The 22,294-nt window shown below is 37.8% G+C and overlaps 1 protein-coding gene across 1 annotated transcript in view; it reads left to right on the top strand.

The window, feature by feature from the left end:
• Positions 1 to 22,294, top strand: part of PLPPR5 (phospholipid phosphatase related 5) — a 122,909-nt gene that overhangs the window by 77,990 nt on the left and 22,625 nt on the right. Inside the window, exons 4-5 of the mRNA XM_042953007.1 lie at positions 5,695 to 5,871; positions 15,523 to 15,642. Of these exons, the coding sequence (XP_042808941.1) occupies positions 5,695 to 5,871; positions 15,523 to 15,642 (297 nt within the window). The remainder of the gene's footprint in view (positions 1 to 5,694; positions 5,872 to 15,522; positions 15,643 to 22,294) is intronic.

The raw sequence follows: 22,294 nt of genomic DNA, 5'->3' as shown, positions 1-22,294 counted from the left end.
CTTTACCTATATGATGTCATTTACTCCTTTCAACTTTACTCCTAAAGTTCCTAAGAACTTTACCTATATGATGTCATTACTCCTTTCATATAGGTAAGAACTTTACCTATATGATGTCATTTACTGTGTGGTGATACTTTCACTAGCATTTACCTTTTGTACATAAGGAGACCAAGGCTTAAACAAGGCTTATCTACGTAAGTGGCAGAGATAGTAATTAAACCGCGTCCTATTGGTTGCAAAACAGATGAGCTACTCACTAGGCCACAGTTCTCTCCTCCTCAGGATCAGTTTTACAAATCCCAGTACATTTTTTGATTCACACACTGAGCAGATATTGATTGAAAGTAGTAGTTTTCTTTTGACATCATGACAGATTACCACAAACTTAGTGAATTAACCCAAATTTATCATCTTAGAGTTCTGCTGTTCTGAAATCCAACATGGGTCTCACCGGGATAAAATCAAGGGTTCAGCCCAACTGCACCCCTTCAGGAGGCTCTAGGGGGGAATTCATTCTTTGATTTTTCCAGCTTCTAGGGTTTATCGGAATTCCTTAGCTTATGGCTCCCTTCCTCTGTTTCATAGGATTAGTGTGTGGGAACCTTCAGGGAGCTATATTTCTCTTATCATAGGTGCCTCCCTGCACCAGGTATGGCTCCAGGCAGTATGAAATAGACAAGAAGGAGAAAGACAATAGCAAGTAAACAAATACATGCACCAGACAATTTCAGCTAGTGATATGTACTTTCAGACTATATAAGAGTTCAGAAATTCACTTTTCCCCAAGCATGCCATTCATGCATTCATTCATACAATAATTTTGAATACGTACTATGTAGAAGGTGATCTATACATATCAGGCAGAATGGTGAATGGATGTAGGTTCCACCTAATGGAATATTCTAATGGAGGGAACAGATAAACATATATACATAGAAATGGATAACATGATTTCAGATAGTAAAAAATGCTATGATTGAAATACCCTTTTCTCCTTCCCCTGCACATTTGCACTTTCATTTTATTCATTCTTTTATTCAGAAAGTCCAGTAAGGCTTTATTGAGTGCTCACTGTGTGTCAGGCAAAGTGCTAACTTATCACAGTGTTTATAATGCAGAACCCAGATTTCACTTCTGTATCTTCACTCTAGTGAAGGAAACAACTAAAATGAATAAACACCATACATGGTGGTAAGTGTTCTGAGAAAGGACAGACAAGATTCTTGGAGAGCACATAGCAGGGTATCACTGCTGTCCCCTGGGTCTAGGACACCTCCCCCCACCCCCACCTAACCCCCGCCACTTCCCCTTTACTGGGAACTCTCATACTCATCCTTCTGGATCTCACCATAGATGTCTCCTCTTGAAGTAACAGTTTCAGGTGTATAGGAAGTAGGTGCTTAACAAACACAAATGTTTGTCTGTTTTTATTTACTTATATAATAGTATCATTTTTAAAATTTTATTTATTTATTTATTTTGAGAGAGAGAGAGAGAGAGAGAGAGAGAGAGAGAGAATCCCAAGCAGGCTCCATGCTGTCAGTGCAGAGCCCAATGCAGGACTCAATCTTACAAACCATGAGATCCATGAGACCTGAGCCAAAATTAAAAGTCGGACACTCAACCCACTGAGCCACCCAGGTGCCCCTATAATAGTCATTTTAATATTATATGGTACTTTCTCAACTTACCCAACAGATGGATGTTTATTATCCGAAGTGAGTCAATTCACATTACTGAATAACATGGGCATTATGATTACATTTTAGCAAAAGCAAACAAGCACAACCCCTCTATATGTGTGTGTAAGTTATTGTATCTATTTGTAGGCAAAGAGAAAGGTGTAGAAGAATATATATCAGGCTGTTAGCAGAGAGCAAATGATCAGCTTTGGCTTCTGCATCTTTGTGCTAATAAATACTCATGGAATGGACGAACAAGGACTGCTAATAATGTTTAGATAATGTGTTCTTACTACTGTAAGGTAGTGAGCATCCACTGACCCTTAAGGACTGAGTGGATTTCCTCTTGCTCAAATCATAGTCTTCTGTTTGTGTTTTATTTTAGCTACATGTTGACATCTGGTTAACCTAGATGGTTTCATAAGTGAATTAAAGACCAAGAGAGCATAAATAATCAATTTCTGTACTGTATCCAACTTGCTTAATAGATTCTTATGGCATAACTTCCTCTTCTGCAAATTAGGAATAATAGACTTTCTTTAAGAATAACACAATTAGACTGGGTAAAAGGCATTTACATTCATAAAGTACCAAAGAGTTGTTGAGTAGAAGTGAAAACTCTCTAATTTTTCTTTTGTGACATCCATGCTGATTATGTGCCAGAAAAATCTATGTATTATAAAGCAATGCTATAATCCACCTTAAAGTTGAATGTGTTTGAACAAATGTCACCTTTTCCCATAACTTTTAAAATGCAATCTTTTTCCGTTCTGAGTCTGGACATTAAGTGGGAATCTGTGGAGGAAGAGCCAAATTCCCAGGCTATTCCTCATAAAGGAGCTTTTTCGTGAGTTTGCGTAGTGGCTAGACTATATCTTTGGACTTCCTATAACCAATGCTGAGTCATTAGAGCAGTTAGAGCAAACACTCAAAAGAGACTTCAGAGAGGCATCACCCAAGCTTATAGATTACTATAAGTGTACACAACTTGGACAAGTATCTGAGATGGCCTTTGAGGATGAAGGGGAAGACAAATGCTTTCCAAAACCATATAGATTCTGTAGATTTTCCATACACACCATAGTTACATTACTTTTTTTTTTTAACGTTTATTTATTTATTTTGAGGAAGAAAGAGAACATGAGTGGGGGAGGGGACAGAGAGAGAGAGAGAGAGAGGGACAGAGAATCCCAAGCAGGTTCTGCTCTGTCACCATGGAGCCTGATGTGGGGCTCTCCCACAAACTGTGAGATCATGACCTGAGCCCAAGAGTCCGATGCTTAACCAACTGAGCCACCCAGGCACCCCTACATTACTTCTTATTTCTCCCTAATAGCAGAGTATAGACGTAACCTCACCTTATGATACGAAAGCAGCCTCCTTTCTCCTATCTTTGACTTCACCTCTGTTGCATTCACTTATACTCAGCTTATGTCCATTGGCCATTTCCTCCATGCAAGAAATCAGTAAAGAAAGAAGACAGAGAGACTAAGAGGTGCCTTATTTCTCATTTACATTCTCTGTTCTCAACAGTGCCACCCCAATAGTCAGATTGTGTTTTCTTCAGTATAAGCTTTATCTTGATTCAATTTTTTTCATCTATAACATGAAGGAAATGATGAGATATGACTTATATTGCTGTTTCAAGAATTTAATAAGGTAATTAATGTAAAATACTTAGAACATTGCAACAGGGATCACTCATTAAATCAAAGCTACAATGATTATTAGCAATATTAGTACTGATCAATTGTCATTCCACCTTATTTTGTCTTAGTAAGGATAGGGTATGTTTAGAGTTCTGACAAATGTGAAGAAATGCAAAAGTAAGAAATAATTAATTAGCCGTATAGCTATGTTAAGGAAAATCTCACGAGCAGCCCAAATTTCACTCCCTATTTGTGTGCACTAGTCAAATAAGGAATTATTCCATTAGATGCATCACTGGAAACCTGAAGTAGTGTGATATCCCTGCCTTGTTATTTGTGTGGGCAGAACTCTTTAATACCTTCTCTCAGGATGGCAGAGTATCATTTTCTGTTTCTTGTCTCTTCTTGTTTCCGTCTCATGTATACTTATCTTTCGTAACTGAAATTATTCAGCTCTTCCAAGCACAGGCTTAGAATATACAGACCTAAGGTTGCAAGGCCAAGATGAAACAATTCAGCTTCCCACCCTCCTCTGTCCCCCCCCCCCCCCCCCCCCCCCCCCAGAATATTGGGACCTGAGAGCGACTGCAAAGGGCTAGAACTTGGATAGATAGAAGCCTTGTATCACATGGGCTGTTTAAATATTCATGCAGCCTCTTCTGGCAGCTAACAGGGCTGCAAACTTTGCCCAGAAAAAAAAAAAGGCGGGGTGGGGGGGGAGATAATTACTGGATTTCATAGCATTCTGAAATGGCTGCTGTGAAGTAAAAACTTAAGCGCTGATGTTTGGTTTAATCTCTCAGGCAAGTGTATTTTTTTTATTCAACACAGAACAATAGGCAAGTGATTAAATGCATCTCTAAGTATTTTTTCTGAGTATATCATCAGTGTTAGATACCCACTGACATCAACAACATAACAATGTATTGTACTGTAAAAGCTACCTCCTTTATAATTACTTTACTAATGACTTGATGTATCAACTGACACACTTCCCGTGCAGTCAACAGCTTTGCTTATGTAGTAACACAAGGTTTAAATTATCGGCAATTGAGCTATACAATAAATAAGAATGAAAGAAAGACAAAATTATTCTTGAGTGTGGTGACTTTTGCAACTTGAGGACATTTCATTTAGTGCAGTCAATTGGCACTATATGCTCTTCATTAGCATATGTGAAGACACCAAAAACGCAGGTATCTATTAATTGTTTTGTTTGTTTTAAGGAGACATTTCCCCGGTTGTAATTAACTTTCTTTCTTGTCCTAATTCTGGCTGATAAAATTTAATTAAAACAAAGTAATTCCACAATTTCTAATAACAACATAAGAGCAAACACTGGCCCTGCACTGAGCCTCAAATTCCTTCTTCAACGTACTGTCTAGACATTTAGTGAAAATCAACCTTATTTTATTTTTTATAGCTACATTCACAAGTTCTGAATTATCAATTATGCATCATCCCAATACAGCATACAAAAATGTAAGCATTAAAAACACTTGTTCATCAGTTTGTCCCTTCTAACAGTAGTGATCTAAGATGTAAATTCAGATAAAACAATAGTTACATTAATCATTAAATATTAATAGTTTAATAGGTACGTTGAAAATTTAAAAAAATCACTTGGAATATGAGTGTTGAGTGTTTCTAGATGATTAATATTACATAAGAATTGACCATTAGTAAATATCAGGTAAGTAAAATGAAATAATCACCATTCCTTTTTTTAAAAATATTTTTTAACATTTATTTATTTCTTGAGAGACAGAGAAACAGAGTGTGAGTAGGGGAGGGGCAAGAGAGAGAGGGAGACACAGAATCCGATGCAGGCTCCAGGCTCTGAACTGACAGCACAGAGTCCGACATGGGTCTTGAACTCACAGACCGTGAGATCATGACCTGAGCCGAAATCAGATACTTAACCGACTGAGCCACCCAGGCGCCCCGGCCATTACTTTTTTTTTTTTTTAATTTTTTTTATTTTTAAGAGAGAAAGAGAGACAGAGTATGAGTGGGGGAGGGGCAGAGAGAGAGAGATAGGGAGAATCTGAAGCAGGCTCCAGTCTCTGAGCTGTCAGCACAGAGCCCAGCACGGGGCTTGAACTCATGAACTGCAAGGTATGACCTAAGCCGAAGTCAGATGCTTAACCAACTGAGCCACCCAAGCACCCCAAATAATCGCCATTCTTAAGTTTTACTTCTGTGAAACTTCCTTCAAAAAATTCATAAACTGTAGTTAATTATTTGGACCATGTAGGCCTAGATATGTCTGTAAATATATATGTGTACATACACATATATCAGATGTATATCATAAAAAGACCTTCATGAAAAGCTATGTTTTTCATTTAATGTTTCAGATGTACATCACCAACACAATCAAAGCCAAAGGAACAAGACTTGCTAAGCCCGTTTTATGTTTGGGCTTAATGTGTTTGGCCTTTCTTACTGGACTCAACAGAGTAGCAGAATATCGAAATCATTGGTCCGATGTGATAGCAGGCTTTCTGGTTGGAATATCTATAGCAGTATTTCTGGTAAGTAGAAATTTATTTGGATTTCATTGCATTTTTAAGGAACCTTCTATAATCATCTACGACAATACCAGTGTGAATCACCGGGTTTGTCTAAATGTGGTAGGTCAAATTATAATATGTACATTTGAAGTCATTCATTTCTTCCTTCTCCCTCATTTGTCCTGCCTAAAGTCAAATTTGGAGATGAAAAATATATAAATTCTACACCTAAAGGTGAACAAAATATTTTCATATAAAATGGAATGGGGCTAAAATGCTTAGTCCTCCTTAGGTACTTTTTAAGATTGGATTGCTTGGATATTTTAAAATTTCCTCAGGCCACTTTTCATCCCGGAGTATCTAGAGCATCCCAAAGTGCCCCCAGGGTCCCAGCACAGTCTTCTTGAACTGCCATGTCAGAGCACTTGGTAACAGGTAAACCTTGTTTGAGAGATGAATTGGTTCCCTTCAGTAACTAGAAGTCCATGGGTGGTTTCCAAAACAATACCATCTCAAGCCAGATTTTGTCAACTAGTGAAGAGACTATGTAGTGATTTCTAATGAAATAAGCACGCCATCTCTACTACTATTATAAAATCTCCTTGGAATATGACTATAGGTTTTGGTTGTTGGAAAATACATTTTAGTCCGGCTTTGGAAATAACTAATCCATTATAAGTATGAGTGTATAACATTTAACTCAGAGGGAAAATGTGTAGACTATAAATCAAAACATATTTTGGCATTGACGCATTATAATAGAAAAATAACCCACTTTATTTCCATTTTGATTACATTTAAATTGCTTCTCGCGCTTAACTTCTCTTCTTCAGCTCCTTTCCCTAGTTTAGAACCAGTAAGCAAAAACTTGTATGAACCTTTCCAGCTAACAATTTTGTGTGCCAGGCATTTTAAGCAGTTCTTTTCTGTAGAACCTCCTGTGGTTAGAGTGGTGAGTATGACCTCATCTCTGCCCCACACTCTGTGCTACTTCTCTTCCTGATGTCACCCCCGCTGGTTCCCCAGGTACCTGGGAGACTCAGGCCCACCCCAGTGTCTCTTTCAGAGATATCCTATAGCCTCAGGAAAACTGGGGCCCAGACTTGGTCCAGAGCCTTTTCCTTCCTTTCACTCACCACAGTTTGAAACAGATTGAAACATTTAAAACAAAATAAAACCAGACCAACACCTTACATAAATCCTATGAAAAGAAATAACCAAACATCAAAATTTCAAAACACTAGTGTCACATGTAACTGCATTTCAGCCTCATGGGTCCAGAGAATCTTCACTGGCATCTTATCAATCTTCCTGTTTTATCTTCCTGTGGCTGTTGCCAACTTCCCTTTACTTCCAGTGACTATATTAACACCTTGCAAGACCAAATCTAGAACCCTAGTCACTTCCTCATCTGAGAAGCATGTGATGAACGAGTTGGACTGTGGATCCCCTTGGGCTCAAAACCCGCCTACTGCACATATTTAGAGTGTTCCATAATGGCCCTTCAGACATCCCCATACACCTAGACAATGAACTTATGAAAAGGTCATGTGAAAATAATGCTTTAACTGTAGTAACTAAAAAACATTTGTTCCTTCATGCACAACCACTTCTGAGTGTGTCTACAGGTGTGAAGTCCTGTGCTAAGAACTGGGGGTGCAAGGAGGCTCAGATAAACATGATCTATTTCCTGTGGGAGTTACAGTCTGGTTCAGGGGTCAGACAGTAATAAGTTATTCCATCAAATATTCCCTTCCTCTTTTCCTTCATAGCATAAACATTTACTGAACCCTTGTTATAATGCAGGCACTGTGCTTGATGCTGGGGATAAGTACATGAGAAATTTAGAGCCCATGTACTTAAAGAGATCACAATTGGGTGGAACAAGATAGACACAGAAGGTTTTATAGAGGGTTAAATGTAATGACATCAGTGTGTATACTTGAGAGATCTCTTTTGGGATTAGGGATAGTTAGAAAAGGGAGGTGATACATACACTTGAAAGGTCTGTGGGGCATCTGGGTGGCTCAGTCAGTTAAGCATCCAGCTCTTGATTTCGGCTCAGGTCATGATCTTGTGGTTCGTGGGATCAAGTCCCGAGTCTTGATGCTTGGCATTTTTTCTCTAGCTCTCTCTGCCCTCCAACCCTCGCTTTACATGTGCACACACATGCATGTTCTTTCTCTCAAAATAAAGAAATAAACACTTTTTAAAAAAGAAAGCTTTGTAAAGTAGAGAGGTCTAAACGATGGCATAAGGAATGATGGGCAAAAAGCACAGTGCATAGAAGCAATATAAAATGCTTCATAAAAGAGGCATTTATGGAGCTATTAGTCAGTTGTAGGCCTGGGCACAGCATGCACATGAGAGGAGGTGGCATCCTGGAGTGGCACCAATTGTCCAGTGTCAGTGACAAGAGTGGGAAATACAAAAACACCGGGTGAATGTCCTGAATGGCCTTGTAGGTTAGAATAAGCTGGGCTTTTTTATTTTTTATTTTTTATTTTTAATGTAGGTGATTTGAGAACCACTGTCAGAATTCAGGTAAATTAAAGCTGGTTGAATCGCAGCTTCTTTTTTTTATTCAGTTTGTGCCTTTAAGCAATTTACTGAACCTTTCTGAGCCTCAGGTTCTTCCTCTGTAGTTTTTTAATGTTTATTTATTTATTTTGAGAGAGAGAGAGAGAGAGAGAGAGAGAGAGAGAGAGAGAGAGTGCACGATCAGGGGAAGGGCAGAGAGAGAGGGAGAGAGAGAGAAAGAATCCCAAGAAGGCTCCGTGCTGCTAGCACAGAGCCTGACACAGGGCCTGAAATCACAAACTGTGAGATCATGACTTGAGCCGAAACCAAGGGTTGGACGCTTTACGGATTGAGCCACTCAGGCATCCCTCTTCCTCTTTAAATGAGGCCAGTGAAAGCCTCCTTAAAGCTTATGAGGATTTAAAACTTTAAATAAAATAGTATATGTTCAACGAATGGCTACACGAATGACTGACATTAGTTCCATCAATGATAGTTTGCTTCTTTTCAGCTTCTTTTACTCTATGATACAATGTGTGCCTTGAAAATAGGTTTGCTGGAAAGTGAAACTCCAGGTGAGGATAGAGGAGGTAAATTGTACAGAACCAGGGAAATAAGATGGCACAAATCGGGCCTGTGTGAGCACAGAGAAAAGGGAGGGTATCTGAGAGGTTTGTGGAGGTGGAAGGTTTGGAGTTCGATGGCACACTAGAGAGGATGGAGGCGAAGAAGAGGGAGCAATCCGTGATGATTCCTGAGCTTCTCATTTAGGCAAGTAGAACGTTTATTCTGAGCAGCATCTACAGCTCTGGCCTGCAATGTCCTGGGGTGTCTCCAGTTTTCTTGCAGTGTGTGCAGAACTCTGAAAGTATTCCAGAATAAACGAACACTAATGTACTCCAAGCCTCTGTGTTTCAGTTAAAAGCATCCACATCCCCCAGTCACCCAGACCCAATGTCTAGCATCTGCCTTGACTCATTCTTCTCGTTCATTCCCCACGCCCGGTGATTCATCTGGTTTCAGTTTATTTCTTACAAAATACCTCCTCCACATCTTATTTCTTGGCCATTCTGACCATAACCTCTCAATTTTCAAGATCAGCACTTTACCCCTCCTCTGTCTCTCGGTTCCTAGCTGCCTCACTTCAGACTCTCCTCCAAATACCTCCCATTCTGCTTCTCTCCTTATTAGAACATAATCTGTTGCTAGTAACAAGACAAAAAACAAAACAAAACAAAACAAAACATTCCTGCTGTGCTCTTCCCAGCCAAGTTTATTTTCCCTCCTTCATATCCACTCAGTTTTCTTTGCATCACAGAAGGTTCTGTCAAGTCTGTGTTTGCCTCAGCAAGAATGCCCATTCCTCTGTATCAATTTTATTTTTTTAAAGTTCATTTATTATTTATTTTGAGAGAGAGAGAAAGTGAGTGGGGGGGGGGGGGGGGGGGAGAGAGAGAGAGAGAGAGAGAGAGAGAGAGAGAGAGAGAGAGAGAATCCTAAGGAGGCTCCACACTGTCAGCAGAGAGCCTCATGTGGGGCTCCAACTCACAAACCATGAGATCATGCCCATGGCCAAAGTTGGACACTTAACCAACTGAACAAACCCAGTGCCCCTCCTCTGTATATTTTGGAGAGCAAAACAGAGTTCTGGGAGTCATGTGAACCTAGGTTTGAATCCTGCTTTTGCCACCTGCTATTTGTGTGACCTTGAACAGGTCACACTTTAGCTCCTCATTTTTTCTAACATAGTGGGGTCTCCCTGAACTGTATTTAAAATGTCTTTCCCTCCCCAAAGAATCCCTTCCTCATTCCCTATTCACTTTTCTCCATAGCATGTTCCAACTTTTATATACCGTATACAATATTTTTGTTTTTGTGGGTTTTTTGCTGTCAAGCTTACTAGAATGTAAGCTGTGCATGAAGAAGGCATTTATTTATTTTCTTCTCTGTGTATTTCCAGTAGCCAGTACAGGATCTGGTATATAGGGGTTTCTCAGGAAATATTTGATGGATGAATAAATGAATGGGGAACTGTTTTATTATCTCCCACATCTCTTTTGAGGGTTAAGTGAAATCCCATATGTCAGAAGTGCAGTGAAGTGTGTGGTGCAGAGAAGAAGATGCTGGTTATCATAGCCCTCACCTTTTTTTTCTTTAAAGGTTTGATTTATTTTTGAGAGAGAGAGAGAGCTTGAGCGGGAGAGGGGCAGAGAGAGAGGGAAGCAGAGGATCCGAAGTGGGCTCTGTGCTGACATCAGGGAGCCCAATGTGGGAGAACTGTGGGATCATGAGCTGTGAAATCATGACCTGGGCTGAAGTCATATGCTCAACCAACTGAGACACCCAGGTGCCTTGGTCCTCACCTTTGATGACTATTCAAATCCTTTTTGCACTTGAGATTTTTCTTAAACAAGGGCCAACTTGCCCAGAAAGTGTCCCTGACTACCCAGTTCTCCCATTTTTCCTGAATTTCCACTGTACTCAAAATCTGGCCTGTTACATTTTAACAAGGAATAATAATCTGTCCTGCTTATCACTCTCTTCCCGTGTGCATTTTCTTTAAAGTTAAAGAATAGAATCCCTATGCTTAAGAAAATACAAAACAAATACTAGCTGAACAAAAGTTGTAGATTGGTTAATATTCTTTTATACAAATGTATGCTTCAGAGTGCTTTCAAAAACGAGGGACTGCGTCAAGTCATGTAGTTCAAGTTACTGAGCCATAGAACTATGTGTAATGTAGTAATAACAATAAGAGTTATTTGAGTAGTCTTTATTATATTAATTCAATTATTCCTCACAACAGCACATTGAGATGTGAGTATTGTTGTCCCCATTTTTCAGGTAGAAGAAGAAGTCTAGTTTTATTGAGTTGCTTGCCCAGGCTCACAGAGTGACTAAATCAGAGAGCCCAGGATTAAGGCTCAGCCCTATTTGACCCCCGGAGACCATGCACTTCACCCCATGCAATAAATGTTTTACTTGCCACAAGGGAAGAGGGAAAATGACCACAAATGGATCAGATTAATTTATTAAAACTACTGGAAAAAGAAAACAAAACTATATGTGTAGTGGTGACTTATTAGTGTCATTTTTGTAGAACAGGGTAGAATTATAGAAGCCACTAATGTAAAAATAAAATGCTTCAGAGGAATGTCACTTTAAATTATATAGGAATATCAGAAAATGTGAGAATTTTTGGCCTAGACACTTGCTCATTCATTAGTCTATTCATTCACTGTGGCACTGGGAATACAATGGTGAGCAAAAAAAGAGAGACAGCATCTCTGCTTTCATAGAGCTTACCACCTTAGAAGAGATCCATGTCAACCAACGTGTTATATGCTAACAGCTGTATAATTTCATTAGGAATAGGTGCTTTCATGAAAAGCATCAGAGATTGATGTGATCAAACAGACAAAAACAACCTGGGGTCAGAGAAAACTAGTGAAGAAGTGATACGGAGATGAGATACCACAGATGAGTAGGATACGGTGCCTAAAGGGTGTGGAGATGAGTATTCCAACCAAAATGCAGTGAAAAGGAACAGAAGGTGTTTGGGAAGTGCAACAAAGGAAGGCTGCAAGGTGGGCAGGGTTTATTTACACTCTAAGAGAAATGGGGAGCCAGCCACAATGGTTTTAAGGAGGGTGACATGATCCAATTTGCATTTTGGAAAGAGCATTCTTATGCCACTCTAAAAATGGATTGGAGGGAGCCAAGATTGGATTTAGGGAGACTTTAGAAAGCTATGCTGGAATCCAGGAAAGTGGTGGTGATTGCTTAGTCTTTGGAGTTGGTGATGGAGGTAGAACAAAGCAGATACAAGAAATCAGAATTTTTAGGAAGGAAAATTGAGGAAATTGAGTAAAGGGTTGTGTGTAGGACCTGTAAAGGGTAAATCTAAGTTTTCAGCCTTGTGCAGTTAAGGAAGTAGACATGTGGGGGTGGTTTTCCTGAAAAGATCCAGAAAAAAATCAAGCTTTAGGGTAGGGTAAGAATATGGGCAGATCTTGGGGCACCCGGGTGGTTCAGTTGGTTAAGTGTCTGACTCTCGATTTCAGCTCAGGTTGTGATCTCGCGGTTTTGTGAGTTCAAGCCCCACATCGGGCTCAGTGCGGGCAGCGCAGAGCCTGCTTGGGATTCTCTCTCTCCCTCTCTCTCCACCCCCACTGTTTCTGTCTCTCTCAAAAGAAAGAAAGAAAGAAGGAAAGAAGGAAAGAAAGAAAGAAAGAAAGAAAAAGAAAGAAAGAAAGAAAGAAAGAAAGAAAGAAAGAAAGAAAGGCGGGCAGATCTTGGGTTTCATTTTGAACATTTGCTGAATGTTTCATACCTTTGACAACCAAAAGAATGGACTAACTTGCTAAGATATTGCAATCTTTTCACTTACAATTTGAGAAAACTCAGACCCAGAGACTGTCCAAGAACATATAGACTTGGGATTAAAAACCAAATTTCTTTTACCTACGAGCTTTTACCTATGAGCATTTTTCTAATAGGAAATCAGTTCCATACTTGTGAATGTTAGCAAGCAAGACTTGTTAAATATTTGAATATGATTCCAAGGAAGATTTGGCAATTTCCTGCCTTATAATTTAAATAATAACAGTAATGAAGAATAATTATTATGCTAATAGATACTATTTAATGAATATCTACTATGTGTTTAAATAGTTCGCATATGAATTCTCAGCTGCTTCAGTGGTGTTGTCCTAACCCTCAATTAAGGCAAAGAGATAACTGATAAAACCTTTCAAAGAGTTTACCAAACCTAAATCACAGAAAAAGCAGTGACACTCATTTCAGAAGCCCATACTAACTCTAGATCAACTTTTCTTCATCTCATGACTTCTGTATATCTTCCATATATCCATATATCTAAAATATAGTTATTTCAACAAATTTCACTTCACAAGAATTTGTATCAGTTTTTTTTTTTCATCTGCCCAATTTTTCATTAATTTAGAACATTAATGAAAAGGGAAATGTGTGTATATATTTCATGAAGTTAGTGTGAAACTGCTTGCTTGTTATGTTGTTATTGGTGAAACTTCTTGATTATATCCTTTGTACTCTAGGCAGTGGTCAATTGGCAAACTACAGCCCTTAGGTAAAACTTGGCCTGCTATCTATTTTTTTTTTAAGTTATAGTGGAACACTGACATGCCTGCTCGATTATGAATTGCCAATGGCTGTTTTCACACCAAAACAGTAGAGTGGAGAAGTTGCTGCAGAGATCATGCCAGCAAAGCCAAAAATATGTACTATGTAGAAAAAGAAAAGAAAAGAGAAGGGGAGGAGAGCGGAGGGGAGTGGGGGGAAGGGGACGGAGAAAGGCCCCTGGGTTGCCTCAGTCAGTTGAGCTTCCTGCTTCAGCTCAGGTCATGATCTCACAGCTCAGCTCCTGGGTTCCAGCCCCATGTCGGGCTCTTTGCTGACAGCTCAGAACCTGGAGCCTGCTTCAGATTCTTTGTCTTCCTCTCTCTCTGTCCCTCCTCTGCTCAGGCTCTGTCTCTCTCAAAAGTAAATAAACATTTTAAAAAAACATGTACTGTGTGCCCCTTGCAGCCCAAATTTTCTGACCCTTCCTCTAGAACAATCACTATTAGTTTTTTGTAGGGTCATCATTTGATACTGGGTTTATCAAGTACCTATCTCCAAGCCTGTACCATTCCTTACTTTAAAGATCTTGATGGCATGATAAAGTTGATATATCAGATTATCAGGCTTTGATCTGTGTTTCTGATGTGTAATTATCCATGGAAATGGAAGGGTAATAAATATACCACAACTAAGGAAATAATTTTTTTGTAAGATAAAGTCTCATAGTATGTTGTTATTATTTTGTAGATTTGTAAATTTTATTTAAAACCTGGAGAATAACCAAGGTCGAATTGGCCTTTGAAATTATTCAGTAATGAGCCCTACTAAGGAAAAGGCTTTCCAATGGAGCATTTGTGAAAATATACAATGTAAATATGTAATTATATAGTAAGCATTTATTTTTAAAAAAAATTAATATTAGGGGGTGCCTGGGTGTCTCAGTTGGTTAAGCATTTGACTCTTGATTTCAGCTCAGGTATTTGATCTCACAGTTCTTGGCTGATAGCACAGAGCCTGCTTGGGAGTCTCTCTCTCTCCCTTTCTCTCTGCTCCTCCCCTGCTTGTGTTCGCTCTCTCTAAAAATAAATAAATATTTTTTAAAAAATGCATGTTAGGTGATAACTGCAAGTAAATTCTGTCTTTTATTTTGATAATAGACTATAAAACCCAGAAAAAAAGGCTGAAGAATATTTTACCCACTACATAATATAAGCAAATAATAGCAAGAAACTTTCCTTTGTTGTTTTATTCACTATTTCTTAAAGTATGATTCATCTGCATCAGAAGATTTTAGAATATATTTCAAAAAGTGGCAACTCCTAGGCCCCCTTCTTCATCTACAAAATTGGAATCTTTAGAGGAAGGCTTAGGCATGTGCATTTTTAACAGTGCTGGGACTTTATTTTTATGTACACTGGAGTATGAGAACCTCTGATTTAGTTCAAATGCTGTCACCTGTCTGGTATAATCAGTTGAAACTAGGGTCAATTTCCTTTATGTAAAAGGTCTCCTATTTCACTGGTAGCCCCAGTAAGCTATTGTTAAAATGCCAAGTATACATGGGATACAATAATAGACAATAAACTAGGTTAATTAAAGGGATGCTACTAAATTAGAAAGTGCCAATTGTAAAAGGTTTATTATGAATGTAATGATCTTGAAGCATTGGAAATAATTAGCATTTAAATTAAGTTGTAGGTTAGCCACATTAGGAAAGGTTAGCTTGCTATGAATTTTTATAAGGCTATGATGTTATTTATGGATTGATTTGAGCATTGACTATAACCTAATTTAATGAAAATTTTGGAATAATAAAATTGTCATTATTAACTGAGCTGCACATTAATTTTGAAATTTTCTTGAACACATTTTCACTGGAATAACTATTAAAATTTATGCAAGATAAATATGGATGTAAAGTTATATATGTAATATTTAAGTAATTTTAATACTTTATTACTATGATTAGATATATTAAGCTACTCAAAAGGGTCATAGTCACCAGGAGTGTGGCTTTGTTTCAACTGTATTTTTTTCCTGAAATTTTAGGTTGTGTGTGTGGTAAATAATTTCAAAGGAAGACAACCAGAAAATGAACATCTCCACATGGATAACCTGGCACAGATGCCAATGATCAGCATTCCTCGCGTAGAAAGTCCTTTGGAAAAGGTAACATCTGTACAGGTGATTCATAATTTAAATTCTCAAATGTGATTGTTATCTAGAGCAAATGAATAATCATTCCTGCAAGTTCCTGCACATTTTTGATTTACTGAAACAAATTTAGAGTCTAATGTGGTATTTAGCAAGAGTTTAGTCACTGAAGACATCATCTTAGAAGAATGCATATCACATTGAAAATATTTCTTTGAATACCACATGCTAAGAGCTGAGTATACATGGAATATATTCTGTACTTTGCCATAACTTTGAGATAAGGAACATTGTGCAATGGTCTCATACAGGGGGAAATTACAAGATATTTTTATTTGAGAATACATGCATTTTTTAATATATTTCATTCTTTCCAGGCTCTATTTATGTGAGAAACTGCTTAGTATAATGCCTAGGACATAACAGTGCTCAATGAATTTCGTTGAATCTCATTATAGAAAGGTCTGGTCTCATTATAGAAAGGTCTAATGACAGGAAAACACCGATCAGGCCCTTCCTAATCAGGGAGGTACTGAAGGAAAGATTGGGAAGGATGGAGCCAGACCAGGCTGCTCTTTGAATGGCAAGTCAAGGCTTCATTAGACATGACAATGAACACAGAAGCCAAATAGTTAACAAAAATTTTTCTTGAGACTTTTTCTTGAGACTAATCTTGTGAACTAGAGAGGGTAATATTTCTTAAATGAGGATGCAGTTATGTACATTTGTAATTGGTTAAAAGATTGCTCCGAGGGTTACTAAAAGTATCCTCATCCCTGTCCATCTCCACATTTTGATCAATACATTAGATGAAGAGATCAATTACATGCTAATCAGGAGCTTCGATGGTGTCAATCAACGAGGGATAATTAATACATCAGTTGAGAGAATAAAAGAGAGACTAGATGCAATTAACAACTAGAAATAAAGCACATGTTTTGTATTTGGATTTAAAAAGAAGTTCATGTAGGGTAGGGTACATCTAGGTTAGCTGCACAAACAAAAACAGGCTCAGAGGGTATTGTAGGTTACCATTCAGCATGTGTCAACCGCATGTTATTGCTGCCAAGTTATATGATCTTACGTTCCATTTAGGGAAGATAATATCCTGAATGAGAGCATTAATAGTTTGCTGTGCTCAGACTAACTTGGAATACTGAATACTGCCCTTGGTGGCATAGTTTTAAGGTGGGCATCATAAAATAGAGTAGTCGGTACTCAAATATTTGTTAAATGAGCAAATGAATGTGCCCAAGATGGTGGTGCGTGGACTCAAAGTCATGGATTATGAAAGCCTGTGGAAGGAACAGAACATGATTAGAGAAAAAGAGAACTCATGGAAGACGCAGTAACTTTCCATATATATCTGAAGGACTACCGTATGGCAGAGGGATGTGATTTGTTCTGCTGGGGCCTCAGAGGTCACAATTAGGTTGAAAAGAAAGTGTAAGAAGACAAATAATGTCAAGAAAGAAGGAAAAATTTTCTAAAAATGGAATGGCTTCCTTAAGAGCAACGAAATTTCCTTTTATGATAAGGATCCAAGAACAGTTAAATAATCACTTGTCCATTGTACTATGGAGGGAATTCAAGCATCACAGTGAGGATAGAGGTTCTGGATCATCATTATAATAATAATAATAATAATAATAATAATTACCATTTAATTATCATTCATCATGTGTCAGGTACTATGCAGATTGCTTATGTAAATCCAACAAATATACTCCTATGCTCTGCAAATACAACTTCATTCCTTACAACAATTTTATTTATTTTTTTTGATAAATTTTTTTTTTAATATATGAAATTTATTGTCAAACCTTACAACAATTTTAAAGCTGGGTGTCATTATAGTGGCAAATGCTAATAGTCCAAAGAAGACCTTCTCCCCTTCTTTCTTTTAGTAACTGAATTCCCCAATCCAATTTTAGCTACATCCACCACTGCCCAGCCATAATCTGTATTTCCCAGCTACCATTGCAGTCAGACGTGACCGTGCAGCTAAGTTTAGAACAATGGGATGTAAGCAGAAGTGGTAAGCACAACCTCTGGTTCGTCGCTTGAAGATTCTTGTCTCTGTCTCTTCTCCCTCTTCTCATCAAGTGGAAAAGGTAGTGACTAGAAGTAATCTTTAACTTTTTTAAATGACCAATCCATTTTGACAGTGTAGGTTCCTGGCTGAGCTCATGAAACAGTCCACATACACCCTCTAGGTGGTTCTGAAAAAGAAATAAACTTCTTTCCTTTCTGAACCATTGGATTGCTTTCATCTCTTTGGCACAGTGGCTTAGCTGATGCCATATGACAATAAATGTCTCCATTGTAGAGTTACGGAAACTGAACTCCCAACTAGTTAAGCAGTTTGTAAAAGTCCACATCATTGATGAGCAACAAATCTATACAGTGTGACATTTCAAGATACATGTATTGTACAAAATTAGATCTTTTTTAGCTCAAGAAATAAAGATAGAAAGCAGCAGAATTTAGGAAGAAATATTAGACATATTTGGAAGACAATGGTCTGGGTAGCAATTAGTGTTCATTTTATATACCTTGGAAGTTAACTTGAACATTAATTACTATCTTCTGTTTAACATATTTATTTGTATAAGGATTCTTTAGTGGCCTCCTAGCATTGCCAAATATTCTGATACACCATTACATCCTTCTATATATACAGTGTATATTATATACATATGTATATATATATAATTCCTGTTGTTGAATTTATGCAAATTGATTTTCATTTACAGTGATTTTTAAAATATGAAAGCAAAAATATTCTACTAGAATCTATGGATTTCAAGATATCCGTGTTTATTAACTTACTTCTTTCATTCAGTTTTTGTTTGTTTATGACAAACTCATGTGCTCTGTTTTTACCTTGGTGGTAGTTAGGGAACAAAGATGATTTGAATCTGATTCGGTTCTCCCCTTTGCCCACCGAAGTGCACTGTCACATGCCTTGCTGAGCTCCGACTCTGCTTCCCACTCTATTCCCCGTTTGCAGGCAGAATGCTGTGTGCACAGGGCAGGGTCTACTCCTGCGACACACAGATCACACACAGGAAGACCATGAATCAAGGTGCTGGGGACACATCTCAGGCTTCCCTGTGGAGCTCTGCTGCTAAGACGACATGTATTTGTGCTCATTAGCTGGAAAGGGAGGAAGGCCATCACTTAAGGAAGCCCACAATGTTTCTCTTTCTTTTATGATAAGGAGTACTTGGAGTAAATATATTGCTTTTCATCATAGCTCATGATGGGAAACAAGTGAATGCAAAATTCTTCCCAACAGTTTGATCTTAGGAATTGATAGTTGGAGGGTGGCATTAGGTTCTTAAAGCTGGCCCTCTGAGGAGAGAAAGGGAGTCCAGTATTAAAGTTCCAACTGCAGGCACGCCAGTCGTTTAAGCACTGTTACGCCAAGCTGTCGTTTTCTGCTTGTCATTTTGTGCGGGGAAGGCAAAGGGTTTCTTTCCTTTAGAAGTTGTGTACTTATATAACCTCTTATGTTCAAAGTACATGTTTGATAAACTGTAAGCTACAGAGTAATTACAGCATTCTTTATTTTTATGCCAGCGATTTATCCCTTAATTATAGGGAGTTTGTCATATAGTTAATTACCACAGTTTATGAGAAAAGTCATGATTTTTCTGAAAGCTAAGTAAATCTGAACATTCATTACATTTGGTTTTATGAAAAGAATTAATCATCTATGGAAGCTGGCCCATCATATCTCATAGTCCAGTAGATTTTTAAGTTGCCAATAACTTCATTACCGCTGTTTATAATAGCAAATCATAAAAGTCTAACTGTGTATCAGCCGTGAATGATTAAATCAATGTTGGTACATCCTACAATGGAATCTGGTGCATTATAATGCGGTGTTTCAGCTCACAGGTTCTGGAGGTAGACTAGCTGGGAATTTGGGACAATTTTGACCTTGGGCAGCTTATTCAAATACTCTGTGATTCAGTGTTCTCATTCCTCGAATGGTCATTGTGAGAGTTGAGCAAGCTTATAGTAAAGCACTGAGAACAGTGTCTGGAACCTGTAAAGCCCTTAACCATTGCCAGTGATAATTATTATTACCATTTAGCAGTTGAAATGGATAAGGTAAATCAAGATGTGGAAAGTTTTGATACATATTGTAAAATTTATCTTTTAAGTTGATATATATAAAATGTGTGTTATAAAATGTGTGTGTGTGTGTATAATGAAGCCAGTTATGCAAATTACCACACAAGATAATTTCTTTCTAGTAGGATCATTTATTTCTAGAAAAGAGCACATAGATGAGAGAGAGAGAGAAAAAGAGAGAAACTAGTTACCAACCTGAGAGCAATGCTTAAACCTAAGGAGGCAACTGAGAGAGTGGATCTGATTTCTTCTTTCTTTGCCTTCCTTCCTTCCCGTCCTTCCTGCCTCCCTCCCTCCTTCCCTTTCTCCCTTCCTTCCTTTCCTTTTTCATTTGTTTTCTCTTTTTCTTTCTGTAATGAATAATTGTATAACAAAAGCAATTACAACTTTTAAAAATTATCCAGTTTTCTTAAGCTGCTCTAAGGAGGTTCTGGTCATGCTTCCTCAGATTGACTACCACTGTGTTCAGATTTACCAAAGTCCCTTGGAAAGATTCCCTCAGAGCAATTTAAATCCTATGCTCCTTCCTCATGACTCACACGATCCTTTTTAAAGTGTTTGGTTTATTTTTATCTGCTGAATTGGGCATGGAGGCCTTGGTGTGGCTCAGATGCCTTTGTGCCCTCATGCCCACGGTCCCGCTTCCTTTGGCACACCTGCAGCCAGCCATCCCCATTTCAGATACTGCATGGCCTGAGAAACCGCACACAAGCCCTGTGCATATGCCTTTTATTTATGGGATCCACAAATTCACACCCCACCAAGGCCCCAGAAAACCAACTTTGTTCATAGGTTGCACCACCCTTTCCTTTCAGACTCATCCTTTTCTGGCTCCTTCCTTTGAGGGCCCATGCATCTCAAACAAAAGCCTCAGTGGTGCTGGCTTCAGGATGTCTCCAAATACATGAAGATGTTCTTAATTACTCTTGGGAGTCCAAGAACCAAAAGTCTGACTCTCCTTCTAGGAAGTGGAGATGGAAACATTTACATATTCATTATCTTTAGTTCCTTATTTTAGCAAGAGCAAAGAATTAACATCTTAATAGCTGTGTTACTAGGAAAAACTAGATAGAGTAAAATTTTAGTCATTTCTACTAAATATCGTATAAATCGATCCAATTTGAAGGATGTCACCAAAGGGCAATTAAAATGTTTCTTTGTCAATAAAGAAGCTCAATATTGCAGAATTGGCTAAAATCCTATAGAATCCCAGTAATACCCCAAAATTTCAAAGAGTAAAGATGAGAGATAAGAGTAATCTCTGAGAGAAGGAGGAGTCTATTCTATTTAAAGCATAATTCAGCACCTTGAACCAACACCATTTTGAGACTGGATGAGCAAATAGGCAAATACACAACAAAAGAAAGTCTTCAGGCAAGAAGTTTTCCCTCTGGTCAAGCTTCTCATTAATATTGATTCATGGCAAATGAAGGAGTACTTTTCCTCAACTGAACGGGTGCTATAAATAGGGGGGAGAGTTGTCTTTATTTAAAAAAAAACAAAAAGCTAGCTCCAATACTTCACCATCTACTTAGAGTAGAGGTTAGGCTGAAGTGACTAGCAATAGTTCTGATGGTCCAACAACCATGAGAATGAAACTGTATAGGAATAAAGTGATAATCCTATAGTCTCAACTTTTTCTACCATTTCACTCATCAAATCACCAAAATTCTATTATAAAACTACACCCTCCATCTTTTCAGCTCAAGATCTAAGGTAAGGATTCCTTGACTATTTGTGGAACAATGTGGGGATAGCTAAATCTATTGGTCTTCCAGTGTAAATAATCAGGACAATTACTTAAATCCTTTATATGATATCATGACATAGATGAGAAAGATAGACACATTTTACGAGTTAGAATATGTTTTTGAAAAAATTAATTACAAAAAATTTAAATTCATTATTAATAGTATTTTCTTTCCACTGTCAAGGAAATTAAAGAAAATATGTGAAATGAGAGATGAAAGGTAGGTGACACAATGGCACAATTAGGAAACTAATGCAAGAAAACAAAGAACATTATGACAGAATGGAAACCAATAGTAGAAACCATAAAGAACAAAATCCACACTGGAGAAAGACTTATCAGTATATTAAGGACAGGTTTCAGCATATGTAGTAAAAGAACAAGAATATAAAATTGACCAGAGAAAAGATAACAGATACAGAAGACATGCTACAGAAATCTAACATGAATCATTGTAGTTCCAGAAGAAAAGGACAAATAGAAGTATAGCAATATTCAGAGATATATATCAAGGAGACTTTTCCTTCAAATAAATACCTTCACTCTAGAAGAGTTAACTAGATACAAGGTAAAATTAAAATATATACTAAAACTTAGATTGTATTTCTCAGTGAAATTTTTGTATTTTATTACTGAAGAAAGAGTCCTATAAATTATGTGGGAGATGTTATTATTATTCCCAATTATTAACTATCCCCTTCCTTAGGCAGAGTATCCTTCCTGCTCCAATTATCTAGGATTTGGTCAATAACATCTGAATGAACCTGATTT

The sequence above is a fragment of the Panthera leo genome, chromosome C1 (assembly GCF_018350215.1).
Source record: "Panthera leo isolate Ple1 chromosome C1, P.leo_Ple1_pat1.1, whole genome shotgun sequence".
In the NCBI taxonomy this organism is placed as follows: domain Eukaryota; kingdom Metazoa; phylum Chordata; class Mammalia; order Carnivora; family Felidae; genus Panthera; species Panthera leo.
This window is presented reverse-complemented; position numbering and strand designations above follow the sequence as displayed.